At 39.8% G+C, this 20,767-nt stretch overlaps 5 protein-coding genes across 6 annotated transcripts; 1 reads left to right on the forward strand and 4 right to left on the reverse strand.

Annotated features, from left to right (window-relative positions):
* Window positions 1-444: 444 nt before the first annotated feature.
* On the reverse strand, window positions 445-3,140 carry mettl21ca (methyltransferase 21C, AARS1 lysine a). Its single transcript, XM_077713057.1, has 7 exons — window positions 3,107-3,140; window positions 2,881-3,035; window positions 2,692-2,809; window positions 2,167-2,616; window positions 1,187-1,344; window positions 929-1,046; window positions 445-863 (listed from the first exon to the last, which is right to left on the reverse strand). The coding sequence occupies exons 1-7, from the start codon at window positions 3,138-3,140 to the stop codon at window positions 484-486; spliced, it is 1,413 nt and encodes a 470-aa protein (XP_077569183.1). The 3' UTR covers window positions 445-483.
* Window positions 3,141-5,381: 2,241 nt separating this feature from the next.
* On the reverse strand, window positions 5,382-8,034 carry mettl21e (methyltransferase like 21e). The gene is made up of 5 exons (XM_077712508.1): window positions 7,869-8,034; window positions 6,714-6,874; window positions 6,530-6,647; window positions 6,343-6,440; window positions 5,382-6,230 (listed from the first exon to the last, which is right to left on the reverse strand). The coding sequence occupies exons 1-5, from the start codon at window positions 7,942-7,944 to the stop codon at window positions 5,889-5,891; spliced, it is 795 nt and encodes a 264-aa protein (XP_077568634.1). The 5' UTR covers window positions 7,945-8,034; the 3' UTR covers window positions 5,382-5,888.
* A 400-nt stretch (window positions 8,035-8,434) lies between these two features.
* Window positions 8,435-15,604, reverse strand: ercc5 (excision repair cross-complementation group 5). 2 transcript variants are annotated; one of them, XM_077712489.1, is made up of 15 exons: window positions 15,210-15,604; window positions 14,915-15,125; window positions 14,344-14,459; window positions 14,147-14,245; window positions 13,888-13,945; window positions 13,564-13,710; window positions 13,292-13,487; window positions 11,988-12,788; window positions 11,677-11,915; window positions 11,175-11,294; window positions 10,830-11,043; window positions 10,224-10,368; window positions 9,762-9,964; window positions 9,599-9,681; window positions 8,435-9,506 (listed from the first exon to the last, which is right to left on the reverse strand). In XM_077712489.1, exons 1-15 carry the CDS (start codon window positions 15,281-15,283, stop codon window positions 9,012-9,014), a joined length of 3,201 nt encoding a protein of 1,066 aa, XP_077568615.1. In that variant the 5' UTR covers window positions 15,284-15,604; the 3' UTR covers window positions 8,435-9,011. The 2 variants fall into 2 exon arrangements, with proteins under 2 accessions (XP_077568615.1, XP_077568616.1); XM_077712490.1 differs by having other exon boundaries at window positions 8,437-9,506; window positions 14,915-15,090; window positions 15,206-15,603.
* A 268-nt stretch (window positions 15,605-15,872) lies between these two features.
* blzf1 (basic leucine zipper nuclear factor 1) lies at window positions 15,873-18,554 on the forward strand. The gene is made up of 6 exons (XM_077712499.1): window positions 15,873-16,077; window positions 16,147-16,589; window positions 16,664-16,863; window positions 17,080-17,208; window positions 17,714-17,927; window positions 18,012-18,554. The coding sequence occupies exons 1-6, from the start codon at window positions 16,059-16,061 to the stop codon at window positions 18,192-18,194; spliced, it is 1,188 nt and encodes a 395-aa protein (XP_077568625.1). The 5' UTR covers window positions 15,873-16,058; the 3' UTR covers window positions 18,195-18,554.
* A 389-nt stretch (window positions 18,555-18,943) lies between these two features.
* trmt10c (tRNA methyltransferase 10C, mitochondrial RNase P subunit) lies at window positions 18,944-20,656 on the reverse strand. Its single transcript, XM_077712497.1, has one exon. It carries the CDS (start codon window positions 20,451-20,453, stop codon window positions 19,020-19,022), a length of 1,434 nt encoding a protein of 477 aa, XP_077568623.1. The 5' UTR covers window positions 20,454-20,656; the 3' UTR covers window positions 18,944-19,019.
* Between the last annotated feature and the right edge of the window lie 111 nt (window positions 20,657-20,767).

The raw sequence follows: 20,767 nt of genomic DNA on the forward strand, positions 1-20,767 counted from the left end.
TTATTTTCACATGTAACGGCAATTTTCACTGGTGACACCATTATTGTTAGTAATGATGTGTGTGGCACAGTCAAATATTACATAGCCTCCTTCTATTGACTATTGCAGCAAGCAACCAAAAAGATGCCACATATCAAATCCTAGAGTCCCAACTATTTGTAAACAAATACAATTGCCCATTGGCACACCTTTTGTAGCACAATCAACAACTATTTACATCCTGAAAAAAATATTGGTTCTTTTAACTGTCACTCATTCCCTTTATTAAAGTATTAAATGGAATTTCTGTTTCCAATGTGTCAAAATCCACTAAAAAGTTTTTCTATTAAACCTAATTATTAAAAAATAAAAAGTGTGCTAACAATAACCTGAATGTTAATAGGCTTGATTCACAAATTGTTCTTTGTAAATTGTAAAAGAAAAACGCCCATTGTTTTAGGTGACAGCATTTCTATTATTTGTCATATGACATTTCCTTTATACTTAACTATCCTCTTTGCATTTTCCCATGTAGATTTGTATTTCCCCATCATCATGGAGCAAAGTGATGAGAAAGGTCTCCTTGAACGTGTCCGTAAACGAGAGGTCAGACTCCATCCAGATTTTGTTAGCCCAGATCACACTCGTCCCTGGCTGACAGAAGAACTTCATGGTGGCCAGCAGCTCCTCTAGGAAATCGTGACAATAGACCACATCTGCTGCCAGGATGTAGTCGTACCGATGTTGGGCGAGCTCCGTGTGGGAACCCCAGGGCAGGGCTACCACACTGGGAGTGTACTTGCAACGTCCTCGAGTGTTCCTCATCACGTTGGACTTGAGGTTGTTTAACATCTCCGGTAAGTCTGTCGCCGTGGCTAAAGCCCCTGAGGTCACAAAAGGTCACATATTCAGACGTGTGTGGGCGGGGACTTAACTTTTGGTGGCTTACCGAGCAAACTGGCCACGATGGCAACCAATCCAGTTCCAGCACCCAGTTCAAGGACCTGTTTATCCCGAAGGTCTACCATGTGCCTGTTCTTGTCCAGGAAGGAACATAGAACAGGTGCCTGGGAAAAAAATTGGAATGCAGAAAGACACAATAAGACATAATAACAATAATACATATTAACATAGCCAGGACTCACAATATCTATATCATACTGACAGGATGAAGCCTCATAGAAAATTGTTTTAAAGGGATGCTCACCGCTGACCACTTGACCGCTCCAAAGAAATCTGTAGATTGATGTATCACAATGTCTTGTCCCACGTAATGATATGCATCCTTTCCAAAGCCGCTGTTGATGGCGGGGATCCAAGATGGCGTCTTTTCAGCCTGTTTTTCTTTGACCTGAATCACGCTTCCTAAATCACATTGACTGGATCAACATACACTCATGCAACAAATCTTTATGTACATTAAGGAATGCTGCCTGTACAAATACAATAGGGACATTTTGATTGACACTGTAAGGGAGGTATGCATTTATAAATGTTTATTGATCTAGATATAGTGGTCTTAATTTCAAGATCCTTGATATGTTAGGGACTCTTCCATTTTTTTTTCTAAGCTGGGGGTATAAAATAAAGCTGAAACGCAGTTGTATACAACTCAAAAATACAATATTATTTCGGCATTCCAAAGATCTATAGAACAGTCCACTCTGGTCAGTTTGGATCAGTAGAACATTTTAAAAACAACTGTACTTTTGTAGGTCTTGAATTAAAGAAAAAAAAGGAAATAAAATCTTAAATCCACATCAAATTACTTGATTGTTTTTAAAATTAAAAGGCAAGTACAGTTTGTCAACTCACTTCTTGGACAGTGTCAATAAAAAGATGACCATCATTTTTGAGGGCGGCAGAATGCTGGATAAAATTCAAAATTTTGCCTCAGAAGCACCATAAAAAATCCAATTTGCCAAATTTTTCATAAAATATAATTTATTATTTGTTTTTAATGGGCCCTGGTGAATTTGGGTTTGTTGTCAGAAAGAATAAAAATAAGAAAAACATGAAACGAGGCAAAGAGCCACAGTATATACAAAATATGATAAAAAGCATTCATTTTGGCGGGAGCCACATGCGGCTTGAGAGCCACATGTTCACCACCATTGTTCTACAATAGAATTTAGAACTCCAATTTTCCAGATTGAGAATCTTTGCAAATATCAAAAAAACACTCACCAGTGAACTCTTCAGCTGAGATCATTTCAGTCCCAACTTTTTCAAGAGAATTCTCTGTCTCGTCACTTTCCCTGCACGTGGCCATTAAAATCTGCAAAGACTCGCATTCTTCCAACAATCTCGTCTCAAAGACCCTCTTAAATTTGTCCATAAACGCATTGTCCGACTCCACTCTGAGCTTGTTGGCTAGAATCAAAGTAGTCCCTGGCTTGCAGAAGTGTTTCATGGTGGCCAAAAGCTCATCTAAAAAGTTGTGGTGATAGACAACATCCGCTGCCAGTATGTAGTCATAGCGATAGACTGATGTGGGGTAGGTACGCTGCAGGTCATACCCCCACGACAGGGGGGCTACCTGGGGTGTGTGTCTACAGCGTCCCCTAGTATTCTTGCTCAGGTTGTATCTCAGGTTCCCCAGAACATCTGAAAGATCAGTAGCAGTCACCCAGGCCCCTGCAGAGTACATGAGACGTCAACAAATTGGACAAAGACCACCAGGGGTGGGGGGTGGGTGTATATCTTACTGACCGAGGAGCGAGGCAACGATGGATAACAAGCCGGTTCCTGCGCCAATCTCCAGGACTGCCTTGTCTACCAGATTAAGCTGGGTCCGATGGGAGTCCAAGTACTGACTGAGAGCCAAAGCCTTGCAGATATTTATACCAAAAATATGACACTTGCAAGAACAATACCACAGAGGTTGAAAATGGGACTCACCGCAGGCCATATCATTCCAGCGTAGGAGTCGAAAGCCTCCTGGATGACGATCTCTGTCCCGACGTAGTTATACATCTCTTTACCTGTCTTAGAGAAGAAACCCGGCTTCCAGCCTTGATTTTGCTGATTCGGGACAACGTCCCTGCATGACTCATCTATAAAGGAAACAATACTATATAGACTTTTGGCCTAATTTCACATGGTCCTCTGTGACATTTTTGCTTACCCATCTTCTCTTTCTGCACTTCATCTTCCTCCATCTTTACGATGTTTTCACAAATATTCCTATCAAATGTGTGGTAGATTCTGACAAGCAAAATAATACATGGAAAAAATTCAAAAGTGTATATTTGTATTATATACAAGCACTTTAGGAGGGAGTGATGCTATTTTATTATTTGGATATTCATTTAGAATTTGAATGTTCTTTTATAGAGCAAAAAAAAACTAATCTTTGTATACTTCTTCTGGAGGAAAAGTAATAATAATACAGGATATTTTCTGTTCAACACATTCCAACTTTTGTAAGGATAAACAATTTAAAAGTACTGTTATCTAATTTCATTTTAGCACCTTCCTTTTCAGATAAACATGTTTGCAATCTTTAAAAGCTCATTTCATAAATCAACCTGAAATACTACACCAGAAACTTTTGTATATAATCACTGAGTATACATACGACATCCAGGAGACATTTTAGCTTTTTATCATAGCAAATAACCATTTTTTTCCCAATAGAAATTCTCATAACTGAAAAACATTTCCCAATAATACAAAAACATGACAATTTTACCTTCAAATTTGGCTTCCCCTGCTTTAGTTTTTTACTCCCAGGAGAGTTCTGATGTGCAATTTTTGTATACATCCACAGATATCTGCCCGAGCATCGTAGTGGACACTCCTATCTTCACCATTGGCATGCATCATCATCATCATCATCGCAAGGGCATGCATGTATTTTTAGAGTTGAAGACCTGATAAATAAACACAAGCAGCAGTGGACACACACACATACATACAAAGATAATTTTCAAGATGTCATGACCCCAGCAGGGACTCTACTTCCTGTTTATTTTTCCTGCGTCCAACATTGTGGTAGACCTCTTACATTTCCTCAATAGAATGTATTAAACACGGTACATGATCACCACATCTTGCGTATTTTGTACACGGCTGATTCAGATCAGTTCGCCAAGCTAAAAATACGACCGAACAGTCGTTAATACTTGAATTTATGTGACACATTGGCCTTGTATATATATATTTAAAAAAGAAACCTTTTTCATTTTTTTAAAGTTTCTTTTTCTTTTCTAGGTTGTGACAGCAGATGAATGAGGAGGTTGGATACCGCAAATTGTATTGGTTAAACGTAGGTACCTCAAAACGTGATCCTGGCTTCAGTTTCTTCACCAGATATTGACAGTAACAGGATCAGGCCTGCTTGTAACTACATCACACAGCCAGCCCCCCAAAGGGGTAAAAGTAGGACACCTCGACAAAATATATACACCAATTTGAGCTTGCTAAATTGTGCCAATATTTGGACAGTGATTTATATACATATTTATATATATATTAGTGTTTGCCTATGTTTTGTCTAGGCTGCGATGGCTAGTGAATTTGCTCCATTGTGAATGAATAAAGAACTATTCTATTGTATTTTATTGGAATATATTCTATTCTATAGCTCATGCTAAAGCATCACTTTGATCCAAGCATTATTACTGATTTATTGATTATTCATTTTTTAAATTATTTTTTATTATTTATTTGTCTGTTTGTTTGTTGTTGTTATTTGCACTTGGTGGTGAAGCTTTAAATCACATTTTACATGTTTAATGACTATAACATCATTCAATTCAAGGCATTTCAAGTCAATTCAATGTTGTTTGGTGTGTGTGTGTGTGTGTGTGTGTGTGTGTGTGTGTGTGTGTGTGTGTGTGTGTGTGTTTAGGGACTGGGATAGCTTTCAGCTGTTGAGTTTGTTTTGATGAATAGACGCACAGCCTGTTGGTCTTGTCGGATCACAAAGCTTTTGCGCTTAAATCCAATGGGCCACTGTGGCGCTCTTTTCGGCGGCCAGGTTTATGCCCATCACCTGCCCACCCAGCAAAGGGATATTACGGGGTTTGAGGGATTTATGATTCATAAATTACAGTTTATCTGAGCTTTGATGGGGAAGACAGCTGGCACGTCGCTGGAACTCTCGAGTCTGTGTTCATGTTACTCAGGCCTTTAACCACCCCCTCTTTAAAATATATATTTGGGTACTGAGCAGGAAACACGGGTCCTCCGATATAGAGAATACATACAATATTTACTGTTTCAGGTTTTTGATCGTTAAAGAGATTTTGAATTCAGTCCAAAGTTAATTTTGAAAATGAACATCACATTTAACCTGTTTAACACGTTTTGTCTGATAGAAACACACAGAATGAATTGCGGTGAATGCCTTTATTGTAATTCTACAATTACAAAATGTAAAGCTTCACCATAAAATGCACACACAAGTAAGTAGTCATAAAAAGATTTAGATACAAAAAAATGAAGTGAGGCAAAAGAGTGACTACACTCACAAAGTACTATCTTATCAAATGATGCTTTGGCATAAAATTTGCAATACTACTATAGACTAGTATTCATACAAGTAATACTACTAGTGAAAATCAAACTAATAAAGGGTACATTTGGTAAGTACAGAGTGAAAAAATTGAAAACAAAATTAAGGTAAATGTCCCTTCTGCTACATTTAGTAATATTTTTGAGTATTATAAGGACATTTGTGATACGGTAGACTCCTTTTTCTAATCCAAATTGGGTGCTTTGTAAATTTTATGGGCATATTTTAATCTGATTACAATTTAGACACAACATTTATCTTAAAAAACACAATATTGTTTAATAAGTGTTCCAAAAAAAAGGAATATGTAGTATGATTATCCCAATCATCTATAGCATGAGGTATATAAAAGGGTAAACAAGCTCAGAAAGACTCATAATAAAAACTTTTAGTCAGTAAAGTTTTCAACGGGAGCTTCTTCTTGATCTGTAGTTCCCTTCTTTCTCTTCCAGGCTCGGTACAGTTTGATGCTAAGACTCGGAAGATCATACAATTCCTCCAGGTGGAAACGTTCACCAAAACGACCCACAAAGCTGTTTTCTGGGTCGAGACGAAAACGCATGGCCCACAGAATCTGGGTATTTTCCTGGCAGAGGTGGCTGAAGGTGTCCAAGAGTTGGTCTAGGTAAGGGTGGGAGTACACTACATCTGCAGCCAGGATGTAGTCGAAATAGTGCGTGCTTTGTGGGAACTTTTGTTCCACCTCTGGACCCCAGACCAGCTTTGTAACCTGCACATGGTAAGCAAACAAAATTAGATTTAAGTGCATTTGAGGGAAGACAGATTTAAAGAAACGGTGAAAATCATTCTTAGCCTTTCCAAAGTTATTATAAGGCACCTACCAGAGGGGTGTATTTACACCGTCCTTTTGTGTTGCAGGTAACATTGTACTGGAGATTCCCTAGCACATCTGGCAGGTCAGTAGAAGTAACCTTGGCACCTTAAGAAATAAGAAAAAGACAGATGAACTACATACATGTAAAAATGACAAATGCACGGTAGAAATTTAACAAAGTTGTGTTGTATTACCTAAAAGACTTGAAACGATTGAGACGAGTCCAGTTCCTGCACCCAATTCGATCACGTTCTTGTCCAATAGGTTGTCCTCGTCACGGTTGGTCTCCAAGAAGTGACACAACACCATGGCCTAAATGGTGAGAGGGGTACTAAATAGTTTGAAATCAGCATTTATGATCAGTTCTGCCTATTATACCGAGGGCCAGAGTACAGCTCCATAGAAGTCTGTTGATTCTTTAATTCGGATCTCCAGGTTAGAGAAGATGTAACCTTCCCATGACTCTGGGCCAATGACAGAAGGGTGGTACTGGCGTGCTAGGATGGCTTTTGCAAGTTCTTCTTTGGCAGTAGACGCCGCTTAGGGATAACAACAAACATCAGTAGTAAATCAAAATATTATTATAATTATAAACATCTTTAATGTGCATGTTAGTTGACTTCATATTTTTTTCTCCACATTTATTTTGTATTAAAACAGATTTGTATGTTAAACCGTAATCTGACGTTACTGCTACATGACAAATAAATCACAGATTTTTAAGGTCTACAATGTAATTAAACCTAGATTTGCCAGCAAAAAAATGTTTCCACCATCAACAGCTTCTATGAACCTCCAGATTTGTGAGCACATTCGAAACCTCCTCAAGGCTAATTTGGGAGGGCTCCTTGGTAAATGGAGGTGGCCAACCACATTGGAAGAGCATCAAAGGGAGCGATTAGAAAGACATTTGATGTCAACACACTAAAATGATTGCCCCCCATAGTATACCCAAGTCAGTGACACTTGATGTAAATAATACTTTAGAGTTCATCATGGACAGAACACACAATCCCAAAATTAGAACTTTCCTTATTTCAGGTAAGCAGACTTTACATCAAGAGAGCATAACCTTCAACATCATGTAGATACCAGACAAAAAAAATGTGATAATTTAGTGTACTCCTAAATGTTGTTTTAAATTTGTGACAATCGAGAATTTGAAGAAATATTTTAACTGAAAATAATGTTGCCTGATGGAGAGCTGGAGTCTTTTTTTCTGCCAAAATTGTACTTTTGTTGAACAGTCAAATTAAGAAACATGTTAACAGGAGAAGTATTTGTATAAATAAATATGCTATATTACAACAACAATGAAAACAGTGTTTGAAGGCCATTTTATGCTTGTGTAAACTTGTGATAATCTACAAAAGGGCAACCGAGACTTGACTCGATCTTCTTAATGTTGTGATGTTTGCAGCTAACGTGTAAAGCTGGATGTAAACTTTATGAGACTGTCCTGCAAAAGTAACCACACAGAGCACTCTAAATATTCTACTGGGATTAGTGAACAGGTTTAGAAATGTTTCTCACCTTCCTCTCTAGTCTTGGGGCTCCCTTCAGACTCCACAGGCTCCATGTTCAAATGAGTGGACGTTATATCAGACATGAAAATAGTGCAAAATCCAAAGGCTGGTTTTGCTTTCTGGCCACGCTTCAATCCTTTAGGATTAGGTCAACCCAAGACCAAATCTCTAGCCTGTCATTAGAGATCACCAGGTTTTAGGTTACACACACCCATGACGCCAAATTCGACAGTTTCCAACTACTTATTCGACAGTGCCACGTGGTCATTTTCAGTTCTGTGACTGACTGGCAGCGACAGGTGCCCAGTTTACAAGTGAGCTTCTGGCTCTGGCAACTGAGCTGCATTAAATAGGGCCACTGGGTGTATGAAAATAAAGGTTTCTAAATATGGAAAACGATCAATCTCTACAAAAAGCTGTGCCATGCAGCAAGTCTTTTTTTGTGAGGCCAATTATTTTATCTGAACTGAACTGCAAGATAACCACACACTAACTATACACGAGACACACCCACATGGTAACGCCCCCACCATCAGACTGGTTATATTAAGGTAATATTTTGTTTAACGGAAAACAATGTTCTTATTTCTATAGTGGTTTGTTGATAATCTGACAATAAACTTACATAATAACCCTAAACATTTTTTGGGTTTGTTTTAACCCTTTCAGGGTCAGTGGTCACTGCAATTGACAGCTACTCAAAAGTGAATCTTGAACTTAATCCTGAAAAAAAATGTTATCATTTTTTAAATTATTAGTCAATGTTGTGATTTTTATATATTGTTTTAAATACAAATATATTTATAAATGAATACAATGTAAATAAAAATTAGCATTGGTTCTTCCACCAGACGTCTAAAGTCCACTGGGACAGACTCCAGCAATTCACCCTTGCAATGATGTTCAGTATGAAAGATGATGAATGAATAAATGAAATCAAAACACTTGTTATGAGCCCAAGTAAAACTTTAAAGTTGAACTCATTCACGGCACTCAAAGAAAAAAAAAGAGTTGATATTGTTATTGGGCAAATTCATTCAATTTTTTAATGCAATATAGTACCTAGTCATGTTGACATTCTTAAAAAAAGTGCCCAATGTTTTAAACCATTTATCAAATTACAAAAACATTTCCTGTTCAAGATTCATTCTCAGTTTTTTTTCCCTCGCCCTCTTCCTCTCCTGCTTTTATTACTGCGACCTCTCGTGCTTCCTCTGAACACAGGTTGTGCAGTTACCATAGCAACCTTACCATAGTTGTCTTCATCGGAGCTGCTGCTGCCCTCTTCGGTCGTGTGCTGTGGTGGGACAGACTTGGTAGACTTTGCCATGGGTGACTCCTGGCTAGAGGAACTCATATCATTCCGAGATGTATTCAAATTTTCGCCAATTCCCCCTGAACCTAAAAATCCGCCTTGGGAAAAGGATAGGTCATTTTCTACTTTTCCACTTTCAGCTTTCTTCTGGCCCTTTTTAATTGTTTTTCCTTTCTTGGATGGGCTGATAACTTCCTCATCAGAGTCCTTGTCGACGTTTCCGTTCTCCTTTCTTTTCATGCGAGTGACAGCGCGACGTAGTCGCTGACTTTGGATCATCTGCCTTTCTTTTTGCTCCACGCGGAAAAACGTGTCAATCCGCAACTGAGTCTACAATAAATACAGCAGATTTTTTGTCACTTTTTAAATGCAATCAGAAAGCATAACAGAGCTACAAAACATTACAATCAGCTGAAAGTTACCTGTTGTGTATTAAGTTGTTTAATCACAGGTTGAAGGGTCTCTGTGGTTTTTCTAATGGTCCATCCGAAGCGACTTTGACAAAATGTGAAGGGTTAGTAAAGAAAAAATAATAATAATTTTGAGAGACAGGTCTTGCAAACTAATTCGGTTAAATGTAAGGATATTCTTTGATCGTGTCCAATTGAGGGTGTCCCCAGCTGAAGGAACTCTCCGACTGGTCAACCGCAGGCTGAAGATAAGCCTGAGCCACTGCAGGGTTTGGGAATCCAGGTGGAAGTTGGAGCTTCCTCACCTTTTTCTTCACTTTTGTGTCCCGAGGATTGTCAGTCAAACGCTTTTTCTCTTGAGCGACTGTCCACCACTCACTAAAAAGACAATACAACAATTGTCTTAGTAATGGAAAATGAAATCATTCGTGTTTCTTCAATATTTTTGGTTGGATTGAAGGAGGCCAAACCCTTCAACCTGGCAGTGTAGGATAAACACACAGACCTTGAAAGTCTTTAAACCTGAATTAAATGTAATTAATTTTCCGTGAACAGCAATGGTCAGAAACACCAATACGTTTGTCCATTGCTTCCTGTCAACAGTGTGATACTCATAGAAGTGAAATCTGAAACACACCTGAGCTGTGTCAGTGACTCCATCCCATTCCCAGGGAATTCATTCAAGATTTCCATGCCAGTCACATGTCCAACCCCAGGCACGCCCTCGGTATAGTCGCTTCCTAGCAGGTAAGCCAGGTTTATCAGTTTGTTTCTATCCAAACCTGTAAAATCCAGACATAAACAAGATAAAAGACTGATAAGTAAGGCGTAGGGTATATGGTACATCATATCTGGGCAACATTAACACCTGTCAGTGATATACGAGTGATATAGACATATCAGATTAACAGCTGCATGCCTCATTGCACTTTGTCATGCCTCATTGCACTTTGTCAACACGGTTTTGAAACCTCTCAATCTATACATGTCAGTGTCAGCCAGGATTATATGACTTAAAGTGGCAAAAAGAGAACTGAGGATGTCGTTTATATGGTTGAAACTGATAGGGTTCTTTCATCAGTGCAATTGTAGGTTGATGAGTGGTTTTGGCAGATTCTCAAATACAGGTGACTAGATCTCAAAAGTATGTGATTGGGACACCCTTACTTGATGTGAAGTAACTCTGAAATGAAGCAAAAAAACTAAGTTTTCTTTGTTATGAAAATGGGTGGAGGTCACTTACCCAGTTGGTTTTGCAGATCACAGTACTGGTAGTGCTCCACATATTTATTCTGGTTGAAAAAATTCTTGTAGACGTGTCGTCCTCCAAACAGCCAAACATCTGAATCGTCAGTAATGGTGCCATTGGTGTGGTCGGTTCTGTCCAGGGCGGCACATTGTGCCTCTGCCTCCATCGGTGCCACCAGGAACGGAATACCGAATAACCGTAGGAGCTCCTGGAATCACCAGAACAATCAACAAATTGGTTTTAGGTTTATTTCAAATTTAAAAAAACGGCAAATTACCAAAGTCACACAAGCAGTTTAAATTTTACCTTTTTTTTTTTTAAATAGCTGTTTTGACTGACCTGACTCTCTAGATACATCTGCCCTGTGACTGTGTTGGCCATCCTTTCCTGTTGCTTTTGCTGCTCTTTCAGGTTGCTCTGCTCCACCTGTAAAGAGCTCTCCAGAGACTGCAGCTCCTCCTGCCCCAGAACAAACATACAGTATGTGCTAAATTAGTTGTCAGTGTTGAAAGACAAATCTTTCAGAAACAAAGAATACTTCTTCAGAGTACAGTCCAGTTAAAAAAATGTTTTAGTTATTGTATGTTTCACCAAAAAAGATGTCATCGCTTGATCAGAGTTCACGAAAGACCATTTTTGTTTCAAATTGAAATAGCTATCGTTAGAAACCCGCATTTAAAAGCCTAAAAATATTTGTGAGGAATGGAGCAACTATGTATCAATTCTATACTATGTCAAAAATGCCAAAAATATCTTCAACTGCTGAATTAGAATGGCTTTCACTGTGTTTCTAGTTGATTTTGGATGGATCTTGCAAAAATAACCGACACCGCGTACGTACTGCATCAAAATCTTCCCATTCATTGACTGCAGGAGCTGAAGAGGATGCATTCTCTTTTTCTTCCTCCAATTCCACTTCCTCACCAGGCAGTGTTTCATTGTCGTTCTCCTCAATTGATATCGGGCTCTGGTTTTCAACATGTGCAGCACTGGACTGATTTTCAGTTTGCAAATTCCCAACATCATGGATCTTCTTTATATCCGCTTCAAGTTCCTCTTCTGATACTTCCACAAAGCTCTCTGGAGAAACATGTTTTTTTTTTTAAATTAGTTTAGATTTTCTCATAGTTTTGAATGCATCTGCTCTGTTACCTTCTGATTCACTGTCAATAGTGAATTGATTATTTCCCCACTCGGGCAACTCAATGCGACTCTGAGTCTCCCTATGATAATCCGATCCATTTTCAGCAGTATCACGTGTGTGAGGCTCCTTCTCCAACATGAATCCTTGAATGGAGTCACCTATATTATCAGGTTGCATGTCCTTGTCCACTTGACTCATCTCTTCCCCCATATTTTGTCCATCAGACCCACCCTTCGCTTCATGAATAGCTCCTGCAAAGTGAACGACTTTATTCCTTTGTCCATTAATTTCCTCCATATAATCAGAACCGATATCTAACAAGTCATCGGGTATACTTTTTCCGATGGTGTTCTCCTTCAAACTAGTCTTTTCTATAACACAATCTTTAACAGCATCAGGTTCTGTCTCATCCTCCTCCGGACTACTGATGTCGATTTGCAACTTTGTGGCAGAGCTGCTGTTTAAAGTGTTTTGCTTCACTCCTTCGCCATCCTCGTCCAATGCTTGTTGGATGGCGAGCACAGTTCTTGGAGAAATGCTACCATCCCCGTCTTCTCGCTTTTCTTCTGAGCTGTCACTCATGGCAGCCTGGATAGCCTTCAGCGTGCGAGGCGAAGGGGGTGAAATGACCTCTGACACTTTACAGTCCCCTGAAAAGGAAACTTGCTTTTTATCTTCTTCCTCAGGGACGAGACACCACAAGGGTTCTGGTTTAGCTACTGCTCGTTTTATAAAGCCTGATAGGGCGTTTCCAGTCCAGGGTGCAGGGGCAGGTTCCCTCTCTGAAGGATTCTTACTTTTGGTAGAGCCTGTATTGCAGAAAAACAAATCACAATTGGAACCAGTTACATTTGTATGTGAATATTAACTTCCTTTTTTTTTCTGACTAAAATCTAATACAAGTATACCAGAACCACCTAGATTTTAGGATTATTTTAGAATTCAGCAAATAACCCTTTCATGCATGAATTTGTTGTTGTTTTTATTATAGGGAACTCATCTAATTAATTGGCTGCCATTGACAGGAGTGGACGTCCAATCCATTTTGACTGGGAGGGACAAAGAAACTTTTTTTTCTTCAAATTACCAACAATAGTTACTTGTTCTGTAAAAAGGTTAAATGCCTTAAATGTCAACTTTCGGATAGATATTCACTGTCCCTGACATGGTTAACAGTTGCATTTGACTGAATTGTAATGCAATATTATTATCGCCCTGTTCCATGACAAACAACAAAAAATGCTGGTCTGTAAAATGGGTTTTTGTATTACTTATTTAACATAAAAATACCAAAAATGATCAATGTACTTGCCTTTAATGAGGATGTAGTGAGAATTGTCTTCCGAGACAAGTCGACGGGACTCAACATCATGATTCTGCTGCTCCTGTTTGTAGAGCGGCGGTGCATTGCTCTGATTCATTTCTTTTTCCACCCCCTCTAGACGTTGATTTAGCTTGTTTCTGTGCAGCAGGCCAGATAACTGGTACTGGGAGAAATCTGTAGAGACCTACAAGGGAATTAGGTTCAAATGTGTGTATACCTTCTTAGCTGTGAAGACATGTAGAATGTGACTTAGATCGTACCTCTGGAGGTTTGTGGTAAAGGGTCCGACGCCTTTTCGCAAATTCCTTCATGTCTTTGAGGATTTCATGCTTTGTTTCCAATGGAAGACATGCAAATTCTTCTGAGTTGATGTCCACAGAGTTAGGGTCACCAAAATATTCAGACCCCTGAAGGACGCAGCAAATATTACTCAACTATATGTATGGAGTGCTATTAAAATACAAACTCAACCCTATTAAATTGAGGCTGAGTGTTCATATCAATGGAGAAAGTATTCTCAACACAAACACTGACAATATCAACAACAACAAAAGCACAAATATAGATAATTAAAAAAATGTTACCCCATATATTTCCCCAACCACATCCTCAGACTCGCTCTCTTCCTCTTCCTCATTTGAGCTGTGACAAATAAGAAAAATCTGGTTAGAAAAAATCTTTAAAAAAAAGGCAAAATGTTGTCAATCCTGTATTTTATGCAATATAAGGTGCACCTTCAATGAATGGCCTATTTTAAGATTTGTTTCATATATAAGGCACACTTGTGGATTTTTTTAGGCAATGACAAATTGTTCAAACCAATGAAGAGAACAATATTCTGACCTGCTTCTCTGTTCATCTGCTTGTGGCAGGGCAGGCAGAACATATATGTCATCCACCTCATTTCTCTTTATGCTTGACAGGCTGGGAAGAGGATCCTTACTGAGGAAGAGATGCAAAACAAGTTTCATTTATTACATCAAATGTTAAGTCTTCACACAATAAAATATGAAGTAGCAAGACCTATCCACTGTCCTCACCTGTCATCTCCAAGCACAGCTTTGATAGCTTGTCTCTTCAGAAATGTCCTGAGTAGCTTCTCATTAGTCTTTTTGGACTCTTGGGTCAACTCTTCCTTTCTCTGCCTCCTCAGAGCCTACGGGAAAAAAAATCCACATTCCAAAAATAATCTCGATGCAATCAAGTTTATCAAGATAGTAATCCAAATTGTAAGGGGGGCCCGGTGGATGAGTGGTTAGCGTGTCTGCCTCGCAGTGGGCGTCCTGAGTTCAAATCCAGGTCGGTCCACCTGTGTGGAGTTTGCATGTTCTCCCCGGGCCTGGGTGGGTTTTCTCTGGGCACTCCGGTTTCCTCCCACATTCCATAGACATTCATGGTAGGCTGATTGGATAATCTAAAGTGCCCCTAGGTATGAGGGTGAGCGTGAATGGTTGTTTGTCTGCTTGTGACCTGCAATTGGCTGGCAACCAATTCAGGGTGTCCCCCGCCTCGTGTCTGAAGGCAGCTGGGATAAGCTCCAGCACCCCCCGCGATCCAAGTGAGGTTAAAACGGTTCAGAAAATGGAGGAAAAATCTAAATTGTGTGTTTACCAGTGTTTGTTTCTTCAGCAGAGGAGCATCGCCATCGAAGACGAACACTGGTCGGATTCGGAAAAAGAGGAGCTTGCAGATGCGGTGGAAGAGAGTGAGAAGATGGGCGTTCTGCACACTGTTGCCTTCACGGTCTCGGACACCCTTCACGGCCTGATTCAGCCATATACTGATATCTGTTGGTGCTAGGTTAAGGTTCGTGTTTGAGAGACTAGAATTGATCACAACAACAAGGATGATGGTGAATTGATGCTATATAAACAATGGATCATATCTCTGGAGTAGGGATACCAACAGCAAGAATTTTACCCTCCAACGTTTCAGGATTAATGGGTTTTCCTGTGCTTTCCAACAGCCGCCAAAGTCCATGCACTCCCATGATTAAATTTAAAACAAGACAGTCCGATTAGACCAAAATAAACAGAAGACTAAACTTCATGTTATTTTGGGTAACAACAACTTTGTCCGATAGGAAAACAACAACCGACAAGAGGTGTTCCTCATAGTATTTCCGGTTTTATTTTATCTCCGTTTTTTTTACATGCAAGGTAAGACCTAAAAAATATATTAAAATTGTCTCTTAATACATTCTTTAAAAGGGCGATGAATTCATATAATGTTTTTGTTAAATGTTTGATATTGTAAAATTGTAAATCCAACCTAAAAATGATAGGTAATGACTTGCCTGTGTGTGTATCTTTTCTGTCGACTTGCATTATGCCAACAATATCCGGTACCATAATAAACAACTCTGAACTACACAACCATTGTCAAGTGATAAGTGGTATGTATCCATATATATTACCTGAACACGTTAGATATAATTGATGTTAAACGATCAAATTCTTATAGTTCATTGCCGTTATGGAGGCGTTTTACCTTGCGTAATTGCAACAATTGTTTAGCCATAAAGTTAGCCATGTAGGGAGATATCATTCCCCATCTGATTACTTTATTTCCATCTCTATAGTTGACTATCGATTGCTTTATTGGAGGTGCAACCACGTTTGCGAAATAACTAGTGTGTCTTTAGTCATATCTTGTTTTATTTTTGTTTCATTAGACGTCTACCCAAAGAGTAATATTTGGAAGCCAGTGGATTTACCTTTGTTTCGCCACCAGTTTGAAACTAACGACCACCATCATGACTGCTGCTGTGAGGGGTATGTTGCTTCATTAGATTTAATCATATGATATGCATGAGCACATTTTAGTGTTGTCCTGTGTTCCAGGTTCTGCCCGTGTCCCAGTAAGAGTTGCTGGTGATGGCATGGAAACTGAGAAAACGCTGTCTACCTTAGAACTCAGCTCAGATACGGGTCTGCCATTCACTCCTCTCAAAGCAGCAAGCCCCCAACGCAGCCCCAAGATTTCCAATCCACCTCCTGCTATTGCCCCACAACCTCTTGGCGTTCTCCACCTGGGCAGGGTGAGCAGGGAGGCCTGCACGGAGGTCGAGGCCGTAAGAATCATCATTCCTCGAGCTGCCATAAGCAGAAATAGCCGTATAGTTGAGACAAAAGGAGACTCTGGACAACTGGCGGAAGAGCGAAGTTCGTCCCCGCAGCCATCGGTGGACGACTGGAAAGGACAGCTAGAGAAGCTTGAGAACTCGGAACGCAGGCTGCTACAAGACAAGGAGGGTCTTTCCAATCAACTGCGTGTACAGACAGAGGCAAGGGCCAATTGAAGTGTACGACGTAGTTCTAGTATTACTTTGAGTTTAAGTTGGAGTTTGATATGACATAGGTGAACCGTGAGCTGAAGAAACTGCTGGTGGCGTCCATGGGTGATGATCTTCAGTACCAATTTGAGCGTGTTGCACGTGAGAAGAATCATCTGTGTTTGGAGAATGAGGCTTTGGCTAAGAGCTTGTCACATACGGCAGAGCAATTGGAGCGTATGAGTATACAGTGTGATGTTTGGAGGAGCAAGTTCCTGGCCAGCAGGTAAGAAACAGACATTAACTGCCGGTTTGCAATTTGGATGGTGCTGCTAATGCATGGCATTGGACTGAATACATCTGACAAAATCACAGATTGTCAAATTATTGCATCCCATTTAGGTGAAAAAGAAAACAGAGGACGGCAATTTAGTGTCTATTTATTCAAGTTTTGTAGATTGACCCCTTCCCACCTCTATGTTTTCAATTTGTCTACTTATAGAGTGATGACAGAGGAGTTGACTAATGCCAGAACAGCTCTACAGCATCAGACCAGAGAAGCACAAGTAGCCATTCAGGACCTGTTGTTGGAAAGAGAGGATTTCTCGAGGGAAATGTTGCTCACTCACAGGTAATAAATATATACACTCATTGAGGGGCTTCATCGCTCATGATTATCTCATTAATAATAGTTGAAGCTATAGACTGCTGTATTTTTGGACTGTAGGGCGCACTTAAAATCCCCCTTTAATTCCAAAACTGACAGTGTGCCTTTTTTTTTTGTTAATCAAAACTGCATTGCACTGCTGAAGCACTTAAGACAAATATTCACCATTTATCAAACCCATGAGTAAACAATAAAACAATAATTACAATGGTAAAGCATAGTAGATTGATGCACAATGCAATGTAATATATATTAAATGCTAAAAGAGAAATGACAAATGTTAAATGCAGAAGATTGATGCACAAGGCCTAATTGATTGTGAATGGAAAGTTAGACGTTAGGCAGGAATTAGGAAATTGCCAGTCAAGGGCAGACTTCAGCTTGAAAAGCACATTTGGGGTAGTGATGAAATTGCATTTGTAGCCATTCGATTCTGAGCACTAACTCTTCCCATTGTACTCATCATCAGATCTCTGGAGCAGCTCCTGGTGTCCCTTCAGTGGGGTAGACAGCAGACATACTATCCCAGTGCACAGCCCCTCAGCACAGGAGAGTTGGCGGCGGCCAATCACAAACTAGCAGATGCCATCAATTCCCACCTGTTAGGTAGCATTGTGGTCAAAGGCAGCAGTGCAGCATCTGATCAGCTGTGTAACACACCAGCAGAAAAAATGGCTGGGAAGGTACACATTATTCTCAATTTCAAAAATATTCCAGCACTTTCAAATGGGATTCGTGAAACTCTTTACCTTGTTTATCTGTTGTAGGTATTGAAAATTTTAGACCCAATCTCCTGTACGGAAAGCAAGGCGGAATCTCCACTTATAGACTCATCGCCCAACAACTTTCTGAGCAATAAGAGCATTGGCCGGTTCCACCCGTACACTCGCTACGAGAACATCACCTTCAACTGCTGTGAACGCTGCTCTGGAGACATTATCGTGCTGTAGACCAGCGTCATCACCTACATCAATACAAAAAGACCATACAGTATTTAACAATGGCCTGCTACATCGTTTTTTTTTCCTTCCCTCAAATGATCTTATTCTTTATGTTTTTTAGCAAATTATTTACATAACCAAGCCCACTTATCCTATCCAAGCTCTGTGTTAATACTGTTTTAATTACATTGCTACATTTTCTACTGGATGTTAAGTGCTGTAGGAGGAGAACATGATGAGTATACTTCTCTTGTGGCAGTTCTTTTGTAAGAATTGGTGCTTATATTTTTTAAATTAATTTGATTTTTGGACGGAAAAAAATCAATGTCCCCAATGTATGTGCTTCAAATTAAATTATTTATGATAGGTTGCTTGCTCCTAGTTAGAGATCATCTGTAAATATTTAGGATCATGTTTTGGGATTATTTTTGCAGAGACGAGTGGTTACACAGATTAGAAAAAAAACCAAATACATTTTTGCTTCTATTGCAAAGAATTACTGTCATTTTTTTTAAAACTATAAGCCGGTTTCCAAGGGAGGGAATTAGATGCTTATAGTAGTTTGAAAATGATAGTATAACTAACTGTATTTGTGTAGGAAACTTGAAATTGTATTTAACTTGTAATGTGTGTCCTTCAAAATACTGGACACTGTGGTACTGTTTTTTTTTGACTAATTTAATAAAGACCAAAGTTTTCCTGTATAGACGGACTGTGGAGTGGATATTCTTTACAGAAAAGCAAAATACTCCAGAACATTGAATTATTTTGTCCACTTTAATGACATTCTCACAAAGGTAAATGTATAAAAAAATTGCCTGTTTGAACATCTCCTTAATCTTCCCACCACTTTTTGCGCTCACGCATTCCTTCCAGGTTGCTCTTAAGAGATGTCCGTACTCTGGTTCCAGCTGGTTTTGTCTCTCTATTTTGTTGAGGTCCAGACATTTTGATCATCCCAGGAAACCCGGACTCTCGTTTCGATTTGTATGTAACAGTATTTTTGTTTAGTATGGCTGTGGGTTTTGAAAACCTGTCTGCATTCTCGCTTGGTCTGTAGTTGTCTATTTGTTGTTTCTTCTGGTAAAAGCCATCATGTTTCCTCTTGGGTACAAATTCCAAAGCCTGCCCCCATTCCCCAGTTTCTTTTAAACTGAGCATTATCCGAATCATCTGATCCAGGGTCAGATTTTTGGCTCCCATTTCCCAGTGGAGGAACTCATCGAGTGGTAAACGTGCTGTGGCCAACTTTAGGCGCTTGGCATTGGCCAGTGACAAACCGGAGAGAATAGACCGATCCACGAGCGCCCCGACGATGTAGATTTTCGATGGATCTAATGTACGGAGAACATTGGGGGAGTCTGCGGTGAGGTATACGAGGTCTTCACGAGGAAACATGTCAACTGCGTGTCTGTTTGTGTGGGTGAGAAGCAAGTTGTTCCAGGTTTCTGCACCATAGCGCTTGAGAAACTCTTTCATGTAAGCTCCATTGTGTTGAAGGTTACAAAAATGGAGATGGTAAGGGTCTTTTGCACGTCTGTTCCAACCTTCCACCTCCAAAAGCTGCTTGACAGTGTTTTCAAGCTCCCGCCTGGTCATGTTGGACTCATAGCTCATGTCAAAGACCAGAGGCTGGTCAAACAACATGGCCTGGACACTCCTCCATCCCAGCACTCGGTTCAGGTCGCGATCCCATAATTTAGGCACAAATGTGTTCTTGTATTCTTTCTGATCCTCCTCTGGATCTTCATCTCCCCTTTGCTCGAGTAACAGTTCCCGCTCGGCTTTCTTTCGCTGTTGCTTCTCCTTGTGTGCTCGTTTATGGCCTTCTCTTATGAACAGGTATTTCAGATATTTTTTTCTAGCAGACTTAGTGGTGAGATCTGCAAAGTTCTTTAACTCTTCATCAGAGAGCTCTTTAGGCACCAGTTTCCCCGCCAGACGCCACATTGCAACCAGTTCCTGAGCTGCATCCAGACTGTTATGTGAATGCTCTTCTGGGATTTCATCCTCATCACTTTGTTCCTGGTCATCGGTATCTTCTTGAGGGCGTGTTGAAGACTGGGACCTCAGGATAGATTTCCATTTGTCCAGGTCAACATTCTCCGCTTTGAGTGGAATCCCAGTCTGGATGTGACAACTTGGGTGACAGAGAGGAATGGACGGCGAAATCCCGATTTTTTGGATTTTGTTGTCACGGCATAACGCTGTAGTTCCGCGTTTCCACAGTTCATTCAAACGACGCGGACTGAAAACTCGCCCCAACATGTCAACACAAATTGTAGTAGACGGGAACAGCAAAAAATACAACAAACGTATCTGATATAAGGTTTGGAGCTTTTCTGCAGGCCATTGGAGTGCAAAAGTTTCACCACGGCATTGCGATTATTAACACGGGATTGAAAATTACTACTGTCGTAGCGTGGAGGTCAGGTTGATTCGCTGTGTTACATTGTAATATGGTGTACTGAAACAAAGTAGTGCCATTGCTGTTACATACATTTATTGTTTTTTATTTGTTGAAGTTGGTAAATAAAATTATGTATAATAGTGTTTTACTTTTTATTTCTTTGGGGAAATGC

The sequence above is a fragment of the Stigmatopora nigra genome, chromosome 3 (assembly GCF_051989575.1).
Source record: "Stigmatopora nigra isolate UIUO_SnigA chromosome 3, RoL_Snig_1.1, whole genome shotgun sequence".
Lineage (NCBI taxonomy): Eukaryota > Metazoa > Chordata > Actinopteri > Syngnathiformes > Syngnathidae > Stigmatopora > Stigmatopora nigra.

What these genes read in the sequence shown, in the direction of transcription:
- mettl21e (XM_077712508.1), bottom strand. Translation starts at nt 7,944, where the DNA reads ATGTCTGATATAACGTCCACTCATTTGAACATGGAGCCTGTGGAGTCT. An exon ending in CCCCAAGACTAGAGAGGAAG is followed by an intron (nt 6,875 to 7,868) that starts GTGAGAAACATT and finishes GTTATCCCTAAG; the next exon opens with CGGCGTCTACTGCCAAAGAA. An exon ending in GGTGTAAATACACCCCTCTG is followed by an intron (nt 6,231 to 6,342) that starts GTAGGTGCCTTA and finishes TACCATGTGCAG; the next exon opens with GTTACAAAGCTGGTCTGGGG.
- trmt10c (XM_077712497.1), bottom strand. Translation starts at nt 20,453, where the DNA reads ATGTTGGGGCGAGTTTTCAGTCCGCGTCGTTTGAATGAACTGTGGAAA.
- blzf1 (XM_077712499.1), top strand. An exon ending in GAAATGTTGCTCACTCACAG is followed by an intron (nt 17,209 to 17,713) that starts GTAATAAATATA and finishes ACTCATCATCAG; the next exon opens with ATCTCTGGAGCAGCTCCTGG. An exon ending in CAGAAAAAATGGCTGGGAAG is followed by an intron (nt 17,928 to 18,011) that starts GTACACATTATT and finishes TATCTGTTGTAG; the next exon opens with GTATTGAAAATTTTAGACCC.
- ercc5 (XM_077712489.1), bottom strand. Translation starts at nt 15,283, where the DNA reads ATGGACTTTGGCGGCTGTTGGAAAGCACAGGAAAACCCATTAATCCTG. An exon ending in TGGAGGGTAAAATTCTTGCT is followed by an intron (nt 15,126 to 15,209) that starts GTTGGTATCCCT and finishes GATCAATTCTAG; the next exon opens with TCTCTCAAACACGAACCTTA. An exon ending in AACAACTTAATACACAACAG is followed by an intron (nt 9,507 to 9,598) that starts GTAACTTTCAGC and finishes TATTTATTGTAG; the next exon opens with ACTCAGTTGCGGATTGACAC.
- mettl21ca (XM_077713057.1), bottom strand. Translation starts at nt 3,140, where the DNA reads ATGGAGGAAGATGAAGTGCAGAAAGAGAAGATGG. An exon ending in CTGGAATGATATGGCCTGCG is followed by an intron (nt 2,810 to 2,880) that starts GTGAGTCCCATT and finishes AATATCTGCAAG; the next exon opens with GCTTTGGCTCTCAGTCAGTA. An exon ending in CTCAGCTGAAGAGTTCACTG is followed by an intron (nt 1,345 to 2,166) that starts GTGAGTGTTTTT and finishes AATGTGATTTAG; the next exon opens with GAAGCGTGATTCAGGTCAAA.